The sequence below is a fragment of the Salarias fasciatus genome, chromosome 6, assembly GCF_902148845.1.
Source record: "Salarias fasciatus chromosome 6, fSalaFa1.1, whole genome shotgun sequence".
Taxonomy (NCBI): domain Eukaryota; kingdom Metazoa; phylum Chordata; class Actinopteri; order Blenniiformes; family Blenniidae; genus Salarias; species Salarias fasciatus.
In genome coordinates this window covers 35,678,521-35,695,101 of record NC_043750.1, presented here as the reverse complement: position 1 = coordinate 35,695,101, position 16,581 = coordinate 35,678,521, and the positions used below count along the sequence as shown (strand labels likewise).

Below are 16,581 nucleotides of genomic sequence, written 5' to 3'. Positions count from 1 at the left end.
AGTTTTTGCTCCGAAAGTTTCAAGTTTAACCAGCAGTGTTTCAAAAACCATGAAAAAAAGAAAAATGCACAAGTTCCGATATGTATGTAATACTTTTTATTTTTTCAAGACAAAATGGCTGAGTGAAGAGAATAATGCAGACAACAGCTGAAAACAGAGTGGCATTTCCAAAACTGAAAAACAAACAACGAAACCTGTAAATCGAGCAGAAACTCAGAAGCGTTGGTCAATGACCTTTGGTCATCGGACAGAGAATTTAAGCCATCGCAACTCATCAGGAGGGAGGAAACTGAACTGATTCGTTTTGCAGTGACTCCGTTCTGAACAGAGCGTGTGTGCGCGCGTGTATGTGTGTGTGTGTGTGTGTGTGTGTGTGTGTGTGTGTATGTGTATGTGTATGTGTGTGTATGTGGAGAGTCATAATAAATAACGTCGACCAATGCCACAGGTCAACTTCAAGTTCAGTTCAGAGCAAACAGCTTGAGAGTAAAAACAGAACACAGGATGAAAGTAGGCAGGAAACCTAAATGTACCTCAAAACCATCAGCAATGATAACATGTACCAAACTTTAGTTTCTGTGATTTCACTTCTGTTTAGAATATGCCTTGCATATGAGATGTACCATTTTTTTTTTTTAAATTATAAAGCACCATGGTTCTTTTGGCAATGAGAAACAAAGGTCAAAACAACAAATAGAAAAGGAAAAAAATAAAAATAAACAAAAGGTAGCAAACAAAAAGCTTTTCAGATTGATGTTGAATTGATTGCATATGACAAAATGTCTTTTTCGATAAAACAGCTGGAATGTTATCAGGTGGTACATGATCAAGGACAGTAAAAAGTTGGCTACCAAGAAAACCCAACAATAGCTTGTATTACTGCATATAAAATGGCAGGAGAGAAAAAAAATATACAAAACAAACTAAAAAGATATGTACAACCACCTGTTTTTACCTCATTGTGGTCACTCCAGCGGGACTGCCTGAAAAGGCCATCATATGACCTCTCACCCTTGGGGAACACCACAACAGTTTATTTTTCAAAAAACATACTTATTTTCAAGCATACAAATTATTCACACTATATTATCCTGCCAAATTAAGAAAATATACGGTGGCAGCTTGTTGGGATTTTTTCACTACAGAAAAAAAAGGGTACATTGAAACCTTTAAAGAGTACAGGCAAAACAGTTAAAAATACAGGCTCCAACATAAATACTATAAGTGCCTACACTAAGTGAACATTAATTTCAAATACCATTCTAAATACAGGAAAAAAGTAGACCATAAATGTGTTTTGAACATAGGAACTTACATGAGTGTGCATTTTCCTATGTGTTTTAAGTTCTCTCTATATATTTATATATCATAAATCTCTCCCCAATGCAAGTTTTTGTTCAACCTGAAGACTTGTGTATAGAAAAGGCAAAAAGATGAGAGACATGTTCATTACAGTTCATTACATAGTGATCAGGTCCTGGATGTGACCAAGACAAAAAAAGAAGAAGAAAAAACAAAAACAAAAAAAACAAATTTAAATAAGGTTCTCTCCTAACGATATTGAAGTGTTACGTCGAAGAACCAACAACACATTTCACTTATCTTTTTAAAATCAGATTTGTACAAATTCGTCTTTCTGTACTGAGCTGTGTATTTATGAAGCAGGATATTTCTATGGCGGTTCCTGCACTGATACCTCTGAGAGCCAGACTGATGTTTAGCTCTCAGAAACGGGGGCATGGCTGGCAATGTTTTCTAGTTCAACTCCTTTTTTTTTTTCTTTTCTTTTCTTTTTTTTTTTTTTTTTAATGCAAAGCACACTAATCTGTCAGCATAAGAACAAGTTTTCCCTTGAGCGTCCGACTGTAAACTGGGAAAATTGAACAGTGCACGTAGGTAGTCCCAGATCTGCAAATCCGGTTTTCATTTTATACTCAACCGACTGTACCTCCGATTAGAGAGACAGATACAGAATCCAAGGCAGAGTGACAAGTGCTAGTTTCTCAACAATGACGGGGGGGATGGAGATCTAAAAAAAAGAAAAAAAAATGAAAGAAAAAAAATCAAAAGTACTAGAATGAAGTCTAAATGTGTTGACTCAAAAGAAATTAAACTGGGAGGATTTAACACTTTGAAACATGTCTGGAAGATGTACACCGCTGGAAAATAAACTTTTCAAAGTGAATTTTAATTCTCGATCCAATGTGAGTGACTAACATAGGTTTCAAATTACTTAAGGGTTTTCTAAGATCTAACGTGGCAAAGAGAATTAACGCTACAAGGACATAAAATTTTGAATTGTAGAGACACCTGGTAAACCCACGCCCCGCTCGCTACCCTCACCCACCCTTTTTTTTTTTTTCTCTCTTACACTTTCCCAACCCGCACCCCAAATCTGTCTGGCTTACAACAACTACACACCACTCCGTGGTCTTCAAGTGACCGCTGGCTACACTGCCTGCCCGGCTGACACCGAAGAAACAGAATTCTGTGCTACTTACAGAGGAAAGAAATCCAAAACAAAACAAAGAAACACCTGCAAACCTTTAATTTTCAAAGAAAATAACCACTCTGGAAAATTAAGAGCTTTACGTTGGTTGAAACGACTCATCAGAGTACCCTCTCAGTATGGTACACGTGTACCGAGAAACATAAACACCTAAAGCAAAAACTTGAAACACCAAACCCCGAATCCTTTTTTTCAGCATGTAACATGCCAGTAAACAGAAATGTAATCTTGAAAACAACAATATACAGTCAGGCAGATAAATGATTTACCAGAGATACACATAATCTTTTTTTTTTTTTCCTTTTTTTTTTTTGTTTTTTTGTTTTTTTGTTTCAGCCGGTTCCCTATGCTCTGCAAAGTCAAAAAAACAACAGGGCCGAACAGGTGCTTGATGCAAGGACCTGCTTATTCAACATGTGCACAAAAAATGTCCTGTAATCTTTTATAGCTGAAACTCCGAGCTTATAGCAAAAAGGAGGATTAACTAATGCAGGTAAAATATCCAAGGCACTCGATGTCGTTTTACACCATATTGTTAATTTTACTGCTGTTTGTAAAAGAAATATTTAATGGCGCCAGTGCCTAGCATCTCATAGGCAGCCCAATTTTTTTTTTTTTATACATATATATATCTTATCTCAATGTTGCATGGAAAATCTTTCACAAAGATCAGTTTTAAGTGTGACCCTGCTTGTCTTGATGGTTTGATAATATGACACTGTCCACTATGTTAACACAAAACTGTACATGATATGTAAGACAGTATGTACTGTATGCAGCATGAGTTTTCATAGCTATTTTTTTTTTTCATGTTGAAGAAATCAAAAGTATCAACAGCAACACATGTACAACCGAACCCACCAGCCGAGGACAATTCTTCTCTCTAAGTAGCCAAAACACACTGAGCATGCTGTCCAGTTACAAAAAAATACAAAACGTGTAAATTATTGCACAATAGAAAGGCTCAAAAAGTTTTGTTTGATGCAATAGTATTGCCCCGATGTTGGATCATGCATTCAGCTTTTTCCAGTCGGGGATGATAACAGGGCTGTACTGTGTACTGGTGTCTAACCCTGTTGTCCTTTCCCCCCCACTTATCGGCTAGTTAGCCAGGGTTGCTTTTTAGCCAGGGGAGCTGAGAGAGCGCTGCCAGCGGGCCGCTCGTTGCCTACTCAGTCTTAATGTCATTAGCCAGAGGGCGGTCGCTGTGCCACTTCTTCATGTGTTTCTCAAGAGTACTGTACACACTGAAAGGCATGTGGCAGATTTCACATTTGTACACGTCCTTGCCCATCTGTCCGTGGGTCTTCATGTGGCGGGTGAGCTTTGAGCTCTGGGCGCACGCGTAGCTGCACAGCTCACACTTGTAGGGCCGCTCTCCAGTGTGGCTGCGTCGGTGCACTGTCAAGTTGCTGCAGTTCTTGAACACCTTGCCGCAAAACTCACAGGTGTCACTGCGGCGGCCATCCTTGGAGCTCGGCCTGCCATTCCCGCTGCCGCCGTGTGGAGTGCTGGCCCCGCTGCCGGTGCCGCTGCGTACGGAGGCGGATCGCTCGCCGTCCAGCTCGCCGGGTGGCGTGGAGAAGCGCAAGCTGCCGTTTTCTGACGAGTGCTCAGATGAGGAGGCAAAGGGCGATTGTCGAGAGTCCCCACCTGTAAAGTTGATGAAGGGGTCCTTGAGTTGCCGAGAGGCGGCGTAACCGGCTAGCCACTGGGAGTAAACATTCTCCGTGTTGGGGATGGTGGGCGTGGGAGGGTCGAGGTCCTTCTCCACCTTGATGCGCTTGGACAGCGGACTGAGGGAGCCGGGACTGATCCCTCCGCCCGACAGCTTTCTGGACAGGCTTTCAGTGGATATGGGTCCCAGGCCATTCATGGTCGTGGTGGTTCCATCGTCAGCACGGTCCGACTCCATGGCTGACTCCTCGTCTTCTGGCTCCCGAGACAAGTTCTGCCTGCGTGGGTGTAAGGCCTCACTGTTCTGGTGGTGTCGGGCCCCTTCTAGTCTCAGGCTGAACCGATAGTCATTCCTCCCCTCCTCTTCCATTCCGGGCTTACTTTCAATTTCTTCCTCCTCCCCCTCCTCCTCTTCTTCTTCCTCTTCTTCTTCCTCCTCCTCTTCTTCCTCTTCTTCCTCATCCTCATCGTCCTCCTCTTCCTCTCCATTTTCAGGCATAAGGCCATTGTTTTCACTCTTGAACTTTGCCACCACCGACTTTAGAGCGTCTGTGGCACTGCCCATCAGGTCACTGGTGCCAGGCTCGGGGGAGCTCGCCGTCGAGAGGCCGTCTTCAGACTTGGCACTAAGAACAGAGGATTTGCTCTGACAGTGCGTCTTCATGTGACGTTTTAACTTACTGGCCTGCGTGCAGGCGTGGTTACAGAGGTGACACTTGAATGGCTTTTCCCCTGTGTGGCTCCGCCGGTGAACAATCAGGTTGCTCTGGAACTTGAAAGTCTTCCCGCAGAACTCGCAAGATTTTGCCTTGAGAGGCGTGCCCGGCTGGACTGGGTTGGACACGGGATTCGGGGTGGAACGTGACCCAGAAGGTGACTGAGAGGTGGAGAGGGGAGGTGTGGCTGAAAATGGGGGCTTGGAACCTGGCTGGAATGGCTGCATTAGCCGTTGCATAGGGCTGGGTCTGTTCGGGGAGAGAGGAGGGGAACCCCCCGTGGCATTGCCGGCCAGTGCTCGTAGACGTCTGGAAAAGTCCATGCCCTGAGGGGGTTCAAGTGGCACCGAATTTAGCCTCATCACCCTGTCAAAGGCGCTGGGATGGTGGGTTGCCAAGGCCAAGTCGTCGGGGCTGAGGTGGTGGCGCGGCGGAGGACTGAACAGCGGCGGGGTTCGGGGGTAACGGCCTTCGCGGGGTGTGGACGCTGATTCCCGGCCGGACCCGGAGCCCGGCATCCTCAGGAGGCTGTACGGACTGCCGTCAGCCAGGTGGACGGCGTGGAGAGGAGGTTGGGAGGAGGCACAGTCACCCCCCATCCCAGGAGCTGCAGCCACGCGGGGGGTGAGGGGGCTGCCGGGCTCGCTCTCCAGGTAGATGCGGAAGCCGTGTGTGTTCTGGGCATGCTGGAGCAGGAACCAGGCACTGGTGAAGGGCTGTTTGCACGTGGTGCAGGTGTAACTGCTGGGCTCATCTTTATCTGACAGGGAGACACAGAGAGAAGAAAATTAAATAAATTAACTGTTACTTACGTAAATATATTGACTAACCTACTTATTTCATATGTGTAGACTAATTCTAAAACAATGTACTTGGAAAATGTAGCTTCAAAATAAGATTTTCAGCATGGTCAGGAGACATTATGGCTCCATTTACATGACAGTATTTCAAGTGGAAAAGCTTCAATTTTACATTTTTGTTTCAGAAAAGATTTGAGTTTACACGGCAATGATTTCAAGACAATGTCAGTTTACTCGCTAATGGCAGAAACACTAAAAATTATGGAGTTATATGCAGGGCCACGAGTTGGTGCTGCTTTATGTTTTTATATTGAAACAACACTCACATGCATGCTGAAGTTGGATTGTTATTAAAGCGACTCCCAACTCTAAAACAACCAAGTCTCTGGAGAATATGGCCTGGGAATCCTGCCACTCTGGACGCTACCAATGTTGTTACTGTCCATCTACTCGTTCGTGCACAGAAAAACTATTTACTATTGCCATAGTGCACATGCACAGTAACAGTGTTTCTGGCATTTAAAAAAAAAAAAAAAAAAAAAGGTTTTCCCCATTTCCAAGGTGTATTTTCAAAAAGTACCACTTTGGAGGCCACTTCAAAAAAGGTTTTTTTCTTCAATGGTTTAGACCCCAAAACCCAACTAATGTTTTCGTTTTCATCGAAAACATTACATAAACAGAGCTTCAACTATATCAAAATATAGTGGCAAATTCAATTTGATGAACTGAACATATTTTTATTAATTTCCCCTTCTCCGTCAAAGTATACTACTATAATACTGGTATGTATTGCGTTCTCAGTTCTATTTAATCTGCTTCTCCATTTTTACATCTGCACTCATTAAAGACTCTCGAATCTGAAGACACTCCACGATGCATTTTAAAAAGCTGACAGCTATAACGCAGGTGAAAGATTAAATTTCCCTTTCATAACACTTAACAAAAGAATGAATAAAACAAAAATAACAAGGGGTATCTCAGGCAGGAAAAACACAATTTACACAGTTGAGCAGGCATTGGAATATTTCAAACAATAATTGACTTTCAATAGCACTTGCACACTGACCTGAGATTTGCCTGACAATGCACGCCTAATCTCGTTAAACACACTCATCTCCCCTCCAATGCCTTGTTTACCGAATTAGCCAGACTAAAGTGGGACATGTATCTGATGCTGCATATTAACACTGAATACAAATAAGAGGTCACATGTTAATAAATTGTACCGGTGTTTATCACAAAAAACACACATTGGCGGCAAAGAAGAAGCAAAGGGTAAAATTGTGTGTGTGTTTGTGTGTGGGTGGGGAGGCTTCTATGAAAATGCATTTCATGCATTACTTTTCTATTTCTGATATTTCATGCTTTATGGATTTATTTAAATCCTCTCAGGTGAATAGAAAAGGAGAAGAAGGGGAAAGCAGAAGTGAGAGATATGCAAAATAAGAAGCATCCGCCACTTGCAAATGTGCTCCCTCTTTCATCTTTTGGCTTTCTTATCCTTTCTTCTCCTTTTTCTTTTTTTTTTTTTTTACTGGAGGGCATTTTTCTGAAGTCATTTGCAGACACTGAACCCGAAAGCATGGCCATACTGCGCTGGAGAGGGAGAACAAGGGAATGCGAGCGAGGAAGATAGGCCGTGTGCGTATGATTGAGACTATGAGCGATTCCTAAGATGGTGGAAGGACAGTCTTGCATGTTTTAAGCCTGCTGTGGCTAAGAGACAAAGGGGTGAAGAAGGGGCAGAAAAAGAAGACGGCTGCTGAGAAAAAAAAAAAAAGGAAAAAAAAAAACAGAGGGATGTTGTGGATGAGCAATCGAGGGAACAGATTGGCGTTTTGAGGTTTGACTTTCTATCTCATGTGTCCACGGCCACCGTGGCCCCCTCTGAACAATCTCACTTAAAGACCAGAACGCAGCATAAAATGTGCACCCAATCAAACCTCCACGCAAACCTTTTTCTCTTGACTGAAAAGAGTTGGAAGGGGGTACACTGGTAAATTATGGATCATTACAATCTGCAAAAATTACAGTTAATTGCTGCCACCTGCAAGGGGCTTTGACCCACTATGGAATTTTTCCATCATAAAAAAGCCATTTGCTCATACACATTTTTTTTTTTGCTCCCTGTCTCATAAGCACAAATAAAATGTGCCCATTACATTGGCTTTGGCTATATGTATGTTTCCTGATTATGTGTGTGTTTTTATGGCTTTAAGTTGAAAGCCCCATATCACTCGTAAAATGGTTGCAATAACCTGGCCTCTCCTGTTCACTTTGCTTTGATTTGCAGCCTATACACACTTCCTCAACTTCGTCTAAATGTGAGGGTACATATGCATGGGGGGGGGGGTTGTCCTTTTTTTTTTTTCTTTCCGTTATTGTGTGGGACGAGAGTGGAAGATAGGGGGGTTGGCGAGACACTGCCGTGTCTGTCAGAGGGAAAGAAAAGACAGAAGGGTTGTGGAAGTGAAAGATGGAGGAAGCGAGTGAAGGAGGGAGAGAAGTGTGGCGTGAAGGGGACATTCCTAATGACAACCCACCACGTCTCTGAAGGACACCAGAGCCACAACGCTGCGCCTCAAAACTGCTAGTCAATTCATTTTCCCCGTGTATCAAAGCCGGTGTGTCCTGTGCTGTGCAATCACTCGTCCATCTATGGACATTTGACAAACTGCGCTCACGCCACAAGCAGTGATGATAATTGTTATTCCCATCCAAGCAGTGGACACGTTGATGGGCATCAACAAGCCAGACCACCGCATGTCCACATTCACAACAATGACAGAGAAGATATCTAAATAAGCCGACTATTGTCCTTAATAGCTGTCCTCAAAGGGATGGAAGGACAGTCGTTCAAAGGGATAAAAGACATTCTGACAAGGCGTTTGATGGTGTTGAAGGGCTTTTTTTCTTTTTTTTGTGTGTGTGTGAGTATGGAGGAACACAGAGCTGTGTGAGGGAGAAAGGATGATCTTATAAATGAGTCTGTCCTCTAATGGAATAAAGAAGAGCCCCCTCTCAGTGTCCCGGCCTGTTCTCCTTCTTCGAGCAACTTTAAGTCTGTAGCGAGTTAGGGCTGGAGAGCAGGAGAGCTGAGGCTAATGCTGGATCTCCAGGTCCCTTTGAAATAGGATCAGCAGAGAGGAGAAACCACACTGACAACCCCTTAGCTGCCATTTCATGGCAGGGGCTGAAAGAGGGGACTTTGGAACAGAGAAGACAAAGTATGTAGGAGAACTGAGAAAGGGCAGAGAGATCAGGAGCCAAAAGTGGAGGATAATCAGAAAAAAAATAATAAAGAACAAAAGAGGCAGATGAGAGAGAAAGAACAGAGGAAGGAAGAAAAGCGGGGTTAACGATTCTTTCAAAGCCGTTTCAGTGCATTGCAACACAAAGCAGGAGGAGGCTATTATGGCGCCGCTAACGGACATTGCACTGCTATCAGGCGAAGAATACGATCCAGGGCTCGTGCAGAAAGCACTGAGCCAACTGACGCAAGGGCAGAAGGGAAATGATGGCGCCTTAAACAGAGAACAACACACTCACACCCGCATCCAAGACAACAGAGCTGACCAAACAAAGCGACGCACAGTGTGGAGAAGTCCGGCTGACTGTGGCGTACACTCCGCTCATGCAGATTGCTCCATTGTTAGTGACCCAGCCCCCCGAATCTGGTCTCACACGCATGGAGCGTCTCTTAATCACTGACACACGCGCAGAGTAACCACACACTCCCATTCACCCTGCAACCATCGGCTCAAACACAGCCACAAACACAAACAAAACAACAGACGCCAAGACAATCGAGACCACGACCTCGTCCGAGCAGGTTAATGACGCCTTAACGAAGGCAGTCATCTGCTGGCTTCCCCTGCACTCAGGCCCAGTTTACACAACAACCTTTTACAGTGAAAACACAAAACTTTCCTTGCATTTTCAGAGTCCCCTCACATTTCGACAGTAATCTGAGCCACTGCAAATGCAACTTTCTGCAAATGCTCAGGACCGTTTCTGTCTCCAGACAACGGAAACATGCCTGAGAAGATGGACAATAACAACAATGGCTTCATCCAGAGTGGTGAGACTCTTGGGACTTGGTAGCTTTATAGCTGAGAGTCTCTGTAAATGTGAAACTTTTCTTTAACGATAACGCTAAACAGTGCGTCGTCACTTGAAATGCTGTCGTGCAAACTGGGCCTGAATCAACACAAGATGAACTTCAAACTTTGTAACCCCACATGTTACAAACTTGACAGACTTGGCTGGACCTCCATTTTTATTTTATTTTTTTTTTGTTTTGTTTTGTTTTGTCCTTGACCGGCCTTGATAGTGGACTCAAGCAGTCCTGGTGTGACCATGCAGCTTTCACTGATATTGGTCATTTAGCTAATGGAGGAACAAGCTAACAGGATTAGCTCACAGGCCTTCCAAAAGCAAAGCGAGGAGGAGGAGGAAGTCAAAGAGACGGAAGACACGGGGGACAAAGCATGTCACCGCCATTTCCCAAAGTTATCATTCCCCGTGGCTCCAGAGAGCACTCACACACACCTGAAAAGTGATTATGCTAATAGCAGGTCCCTGCCAATATTCATAAGTGTTTATAGGTGTCGAAGTGAGTGTCTTGGGAAGATGGAGGGTTGTCAATACAGTGCCTCTTAAGAGTGCCTCAGCCGTAACTGCCGTTAATGTGATTACCACTCTGTTTATGTCATTAGGGTATTCACAGTCAGGGATTGGACGGGGGTGAAGGGTGAAGCTGGAGAGGAGACGTTCACGCGAGAGATGGGGGGGGGGGGGGTTTAGCAGAGGCTCATATTAAAACTCATCTTCGGCATCTGGCATTTTCTTCATTCATATTCAAGTGAATGAGAAAGAGGTTATAAAAGAAGGATGTTTCATCTGTAGCTTGGAGAGCAGAAGAAGCATCTTTCATACTGGGGGGCCACGTGGGATGTTACATACATGTTATCGTCTCTGGATATTTTATCTTTCTTTGCTTCTGTTTATACTTCTGAAAATACCTGATAAAGCCAACTGGCTGGCCTTGACCTCACTTCTTACTTCTATGTCTCTGTCTGTTTGTCTGCTCTCTCACACACACACACACACACACACACACACACACACACACAAGCTCATACACTTGGTTCTTTGTCCAGGGCCGGGCTCAGTGCGGCGTGCTGAGCCACTGGCCACAGACAAAAGGCTTGTTTGACCAACACTTGTTCTTGAGACAAAGCCGGATGCAGGAAATGCAGTTTACTAAACAAAAAGCCAGCCAACACTGGCTGGTGCTGGACTCACACATTACACAATAAGGAGAAGCTGACCACTACATCCTGCAGAAGTCAGAAATGGAGAGGAAGAGCAAGAAAGGCTAATAGACGAATAAAACATGGAGGTGCAGGAAGAGAAGAAAATCCTGCCCAATAAGAACGAGTGAAAGGAGTGAGAGAGAGAAACAGATCAGGAGATGGAAATGCATGGTGGTCCTTAAAGGGCCTGTGGCCAGTATAACGTGATCTGCTGGCCGTGGCTTTGTCTCCAATCAGGCTTTCACACTTCTTACCTTTCCTCTCCCCTTCTCCTGAAAGTTGATAAGAGCAACAGTGGAGCTGAGGAGTTTGTCTCGGCCACTCAGGAACCATTATAGACAGATGGCATCCACACAGGGGCGTGTGAACGCATGCATCATACACAATGGATAAATGTGGGTGTGTGTTACTGTATGTGTAATAGGCGTGTGTGTGTGTGTGTGTGTGTGTGTGTGTGTGTGTGTGTGTGTGTGTGTGTGCCCTTGTAAAGTCAGACCGATTTTCGTAGCGATGTGTGCATGCGAGTGAGTATTTCCGTAAGGGGCACGCGTTCTCAACGTTAGTGAGTATGACCGCATTACTCTTTCCATACATGTGCGCGCATGTGCGCATGCGCATGTGCACGCGTACAGTCATTTGTATGTAATACACATGCCACAATCATCTTTAAAATTAGCATCGGTCTACACTGTCCATTTCCATGCACAGCCTAACTCCCTTTGATCTCTTCTCGGTTGAACTGCGTTTGAACTGACCGTGCACCTACCAATCTATCCATCCATCTTTCTCTTTATCTACCCTCCCGTTCATTCACTGGGGCTAAGCCCAGCTGGACAGCTTCGTGCCTGGGTGCGGCTCTGGTCCGGCAGACCTTATAATAGAGCGGGCCAGCCGTGTCTCTGATGCAGATCATTATTTGCTCTCTGCTTACCATTGACAGTGGGAGGCCGCACACTATTGTTTCTCATCCTAGCTCTAATGGTACAGTGTAAAGACCTCTGGGCTTCTAAGCTTAACCAGTCTAATTAAATGGACCATCGCTTATGTAAGCATCCGCAGAGATTATTTATTGAGTTGGGATCCGCTTCACAGGATCAAACCACCGTCAACAAAAGCCAATGCTCAGTGGAGAAGGTATTAAATAAAGGAGTGGAATCAAAGAAACTGCAAACTGCCAAGTGTCAGTTTAAGCACACATATCCAGGTACATAAGAAGACTTAATCAAGCAGGAGTATTTTTGGACTCGGGCAATATCCCAGATGGGCGAGAAGTCTCTGAGCACTTCAGAGGGGAAATGTGAAAAGTGTTCTGTCAAAGAAAAGATATGTCTCAATAAACTGCAGCTTTGGGGGAGGAGGGCAGAGCGACGTCGGCAAATGAGGGGGAAAAAAAGCACAATCAGTTAGAAATCACTGGAAATACAACAGAACGTGATAAAAATGCATTTTTGATTCTTGACGATCAAAATGTAGACTGCAAATTCCAGATGGGTGCGTCTCTGTCTTTTCTTACAAGCGTCATCCCTGTTTGAGGTGTAGTGACAAGATAGCCTCAGTGCGACATGAGGCCAGCAGCCGGAGCTTCACTATCTCTGCATAGCTCAGCTTATGACAGCCTGGCGTCCCTACAGAAAGGATGGAGGGGGACCAGGGAGGTCGACTAGCTGCACATTTCTGCATAAATCTCCAGATAGATAGCATCAGGAGAAGAGAAACAGGGGAGGGAGGCAGGCAAGCAGCGGAGGATGATAAGGCCCCCGGGGCAGGGCATTCGACACTGTCAAAACTGTTTCGTCTCTGGCTATTGGACGAGTGGAGCGCGTTATGAGCCTGCATACCATTTGCCGGGACGCGATTCGGCTTCACCGGAGCATACGAGGCCCTGTGTCTGACCTCTCCTCTTTCCCCCTCCTTGAGTCTCCGCAGACATGAAGGAAGATGGACAGATCATCACAAACACTGCACAGAAAAGCACTGCGAACGTCTGACGTTAGCACACAGCGGCCACATTTCAAATCAAGCTCAGTAATGCAAAAAAAAAAAAAAAAAAAAAACACTGATAAGCTTTGCTGGAAAACAACATTTAAAAATGTGAAACAGTAGCAGAAATTAAAATAAGGAAACATGTTAGTGTGTTTTAAGCAGGAATAAAGCTTTCAGGTTTCTGTGACGGACGTGTGTCAGGGCTTTCATCTTCATATTGTTTCACAAATAAACTTGAAATGAACCTCTCATTTATTCCACACCAACCAGTCTCTACTTTTCCAGTATACTTTAATCCACAAACATTTTACTGAATACCAAAGAGAGGCTGTTGATGTTTTATTTTATGTATTCTATTTATTCACCAAATAAATTATTCTTTATTTGCCCACTGGCAAGAGCACAGCGTCCACCAGGCCCAAACACACTTGTATTCCTACAAATCAACCATCCTCTAAAACAGCTGTATTTTGTATTTCTTTGTACGTTGGATAGAATTTTCTAGGCTTTCCTGACATAAAACACCTGAAAATTTAGGATCGACCAGCAAAATCTGCCTTTTTGACATCCTGTATTTTGCCCATCCTCTATGCTTCTGACTGTACTCGTGGACTAATTTAAGTGAAATGGGAATGAAAGGTCTTGAAAAAAAAGAAGTACATCTGCATTTCGTCACATGCACTCAAGAAGGTTTTGCAAAAACAGCCGTGCATAAATAAATTAAAAAGCAGGGGTGAAACAAAAAGCAGAGGGAAAAGGAAAACATCCTTAGCAGGCAGCTTCAAGTAGTGTGTGTTGAATGAATGAGACAGTGTTTCAGAGACCGGAGAGTGAGGAAAGTTAAGCGAGTGAGCGAGAAAAGAAAAGTTTAGGATGAAGAGTGACAGTAAAAGACTGGACTGGATCTGCAGCCACAGACCAATAGGCAGGGTTTCTCTGAGCTGATGGACGTCTGGACATATACACACAAACATACACACTCACACACACACACACACACACACACACACACAGAGTGAATCTGTCTGGGCTGAGTAAACACTTCAGACTGTCTGGAGGAAAGTCGTTCCCTCTCCCTCTTGCTGTCTGTCCCTCACGCAGCCGGCATGCTCCTTCGTTACTCCTCCCTCCATCCCACTATTTTCTTAACACGCTCTGATGACAGCACTGAAAGAGGTTAAAGTGGGTCTGTCTTTCACGTTCACACACACACACACACCGCAGTAACCCCCACCAGCATGTACCTGCACAGTTTCTTCCTCTGTGTTTTCGCGTACCTCCCTGCCTTCAAACGATGGCACAAAGAAGCACAGCACCACACAGGCGAACAGTTTCACTTATCTTCCCCCCCCCCCCCCCCCCCCCCCCCCCCCCCCACCCCCCAAGCTGAAAAAGGGACCCTCCACGTGGCCGTAAACACCTGAGTCACAAAGCACTTCTCATCTCCTCCACCTACTCATTCAGGGCTGGGCAAATCTCAAAATCCATCAATCATACCAGTGGGTACAAGCCTTTTGTGTCTTCCTACCTTTGATTGAGGTACTCTGTCAATGTAAATAATAGTTTTGGAGAAAATGAGCCACACGAAAAAAAAAAAAAAAAGTAATGGGCCAGACAGAGAGCGATACTCATCATTATCTCAATTGCTTTGGGACGGCACAGAGGGTGGAGCGCTTTGAGGGTCTGTGCTCATGGTTTGGGGTTCCAAATGCTCTCCAATCGCTGGTAGAATACCTTGCTTTCTTGCCCCGCTGCTAAAGTGCTGAACTTCTCGGAAACACAAAGTTGTGACTGCAGTTGACCTGGGTTGTTTGTTTCTGAACACGCTCGGAGAAGGCCCAGGAGCTCTCAAGTATGGCCCGTCATTTAGACAGCAGCGAACAAGGGCTGTTTTAAACATGCAGTTATTTTTCACCCTGTCCTACCACCTCAGGGTGAGAGGACCAGGGCATGTGAGCTCGGGCCAACCATAGCAGCTCGTTATGCACAGGAGCCTCAAGGCATTGTGGAGGGACATGGCACTTTAAAACAAGAGGGCCAGTGTGTTGGAGTGTCCCGTGGCCCGGAGCTGTGGAGGCTGAGGGTTTAACACGCGTCCCATCTGGTGTGTGTGACTGTGCACACGGTGGTCGAGTGGTTAAGCAGGCATCAATAGCCAGACTCTTTAGATCGAAGGGGGTGTCTCAGGGTCAGATGAATCTCAGAAAACCATTTTCCTTACAAAGGAAAAGGAACGGAAGTCACACAGCACTTCTGTCATGAGTTCAGTGAAATTTTATTTCATTCTCAACATCCTCATTTTGAGAAGTTGAAGTCACTTCAGTGGCTTAACCGGCAGAGCCTGAGACATGAATTTTTTCTAATACTGTAATAAGGACACGGCAACTAACAAGAAGACCTCGGTGCCCCAAACCAGCACCATCCAGTCATCCAACCCCTCCATTCCCCGCTGCATTATTAATTCATTGAGCAGAAAACTGTGCTGGGCAATTGCTCAACCCAGACGCTTTCCAAATCTTGATTAAAATTGCAAAATGGCCTCCTGTTCAGCCCTAATTCAGGCCCTTGAAGACATGGTGACAGAAGCAGGAAGAGACGTGGCACAGCGACGAAGTGGTCAGATCATCAAAGTGACCTACATATGCTTCCTTCAGTGCTCTCTGCTCCGGGTTGGATGATAATATTACTTAAAGTGTTCCACAGGCCTGATACCAACTAGGTCTGCACCATTGTGACGTGGTGTTTTGGATAAATGACTCAAAAAATAGCAGGCAAATAAAATAATTGAAGGCTGAACTGGAGAACGTTCGATCCCAGTGACGCAGGGCTGTACAGTAAAAGCCAGAGGAAGGACCAGAGGGTTAGAAAAGGGTGAAGGCAGCCAGTTAATGTACATGTAACATTTACCATCAATAACTGCACAAAAGATGGATGGACCGTATGCTTGGCAACGGCAGGCCACGCTCCACACCATTCTTCATCTTCGAGACTGGCCGTACCAGATTCCTCTCTGGTAATTGAAGACATGTGGTCTGATCAGCCACTGCAGCGATAGAGGAGGGATGGGTAAAACGGTGGACAGTAGGACCTGGCGAAGCCCTGGGAGCCAACACCCAGAAACCCTACCGCTCTGTCATCCAACAAAATCTGCATTTGTATCATTGGCTCATTTAGCTTTGTCCCACTGTACGTCCTTGAGGCATCGCGCTTCCCTCGGCTACCTGTGTCTTTTCAGTCGCGTCCCGTGCACGCTCACGCCGTCAGTGGCCTGTTAAAAACACAGCGTGTGGATCCTTCCATTTATTCTCCCAGGAGGTGTGTCGGGAACATGCATAGGTCCAAGCAGTAGTGAGTGTGATATTAATTAAGGTAGCCAACCTGTAGGTTCCTTTGTGCCCAGCTGTAGAGCATAAATCAGGCTTTTAACGAGGCTAGGGCCCTAAGATCTCAAACCATGCTGGAATGCTACCTGCACAGCCATGCCAAAAATCTGTCTGGGTCTAGGGCTCCTATAGATCACTATGTTTATAAGGGGGGCTATAGCAACTTACCCTGGGGAGGAGAGGAAGAGGGAAGCC

At 45.0% G+C, this 16,581-nt stretch overlaps 1 protein-coding gene across 1 annotated transcript in view; it reads right to left on the bottom strand.

The window, feature by feature from the left end:
• Positions 1-579: 579 nt before the first annotated feature.
• The window catches only part of LOC115389577 (B-cell lymphoma/leukemia 11A-like), a 35,082-nt gene continuing 19,080 nt past the window's right edge, over positions 580-16,581 (bottom strand). The window contains exon 3 of the mRNA XM_030092996.1: positions 580-5,662. Coding sequence (XP_029948856.1) covers positions 3,678-5,662 — 1,985 coding nt within the window. The 3' untranslated portion in view covers positions 580-3,677. The remainder of the gene's footprint in view (positions 5,663-16,581) is intronic.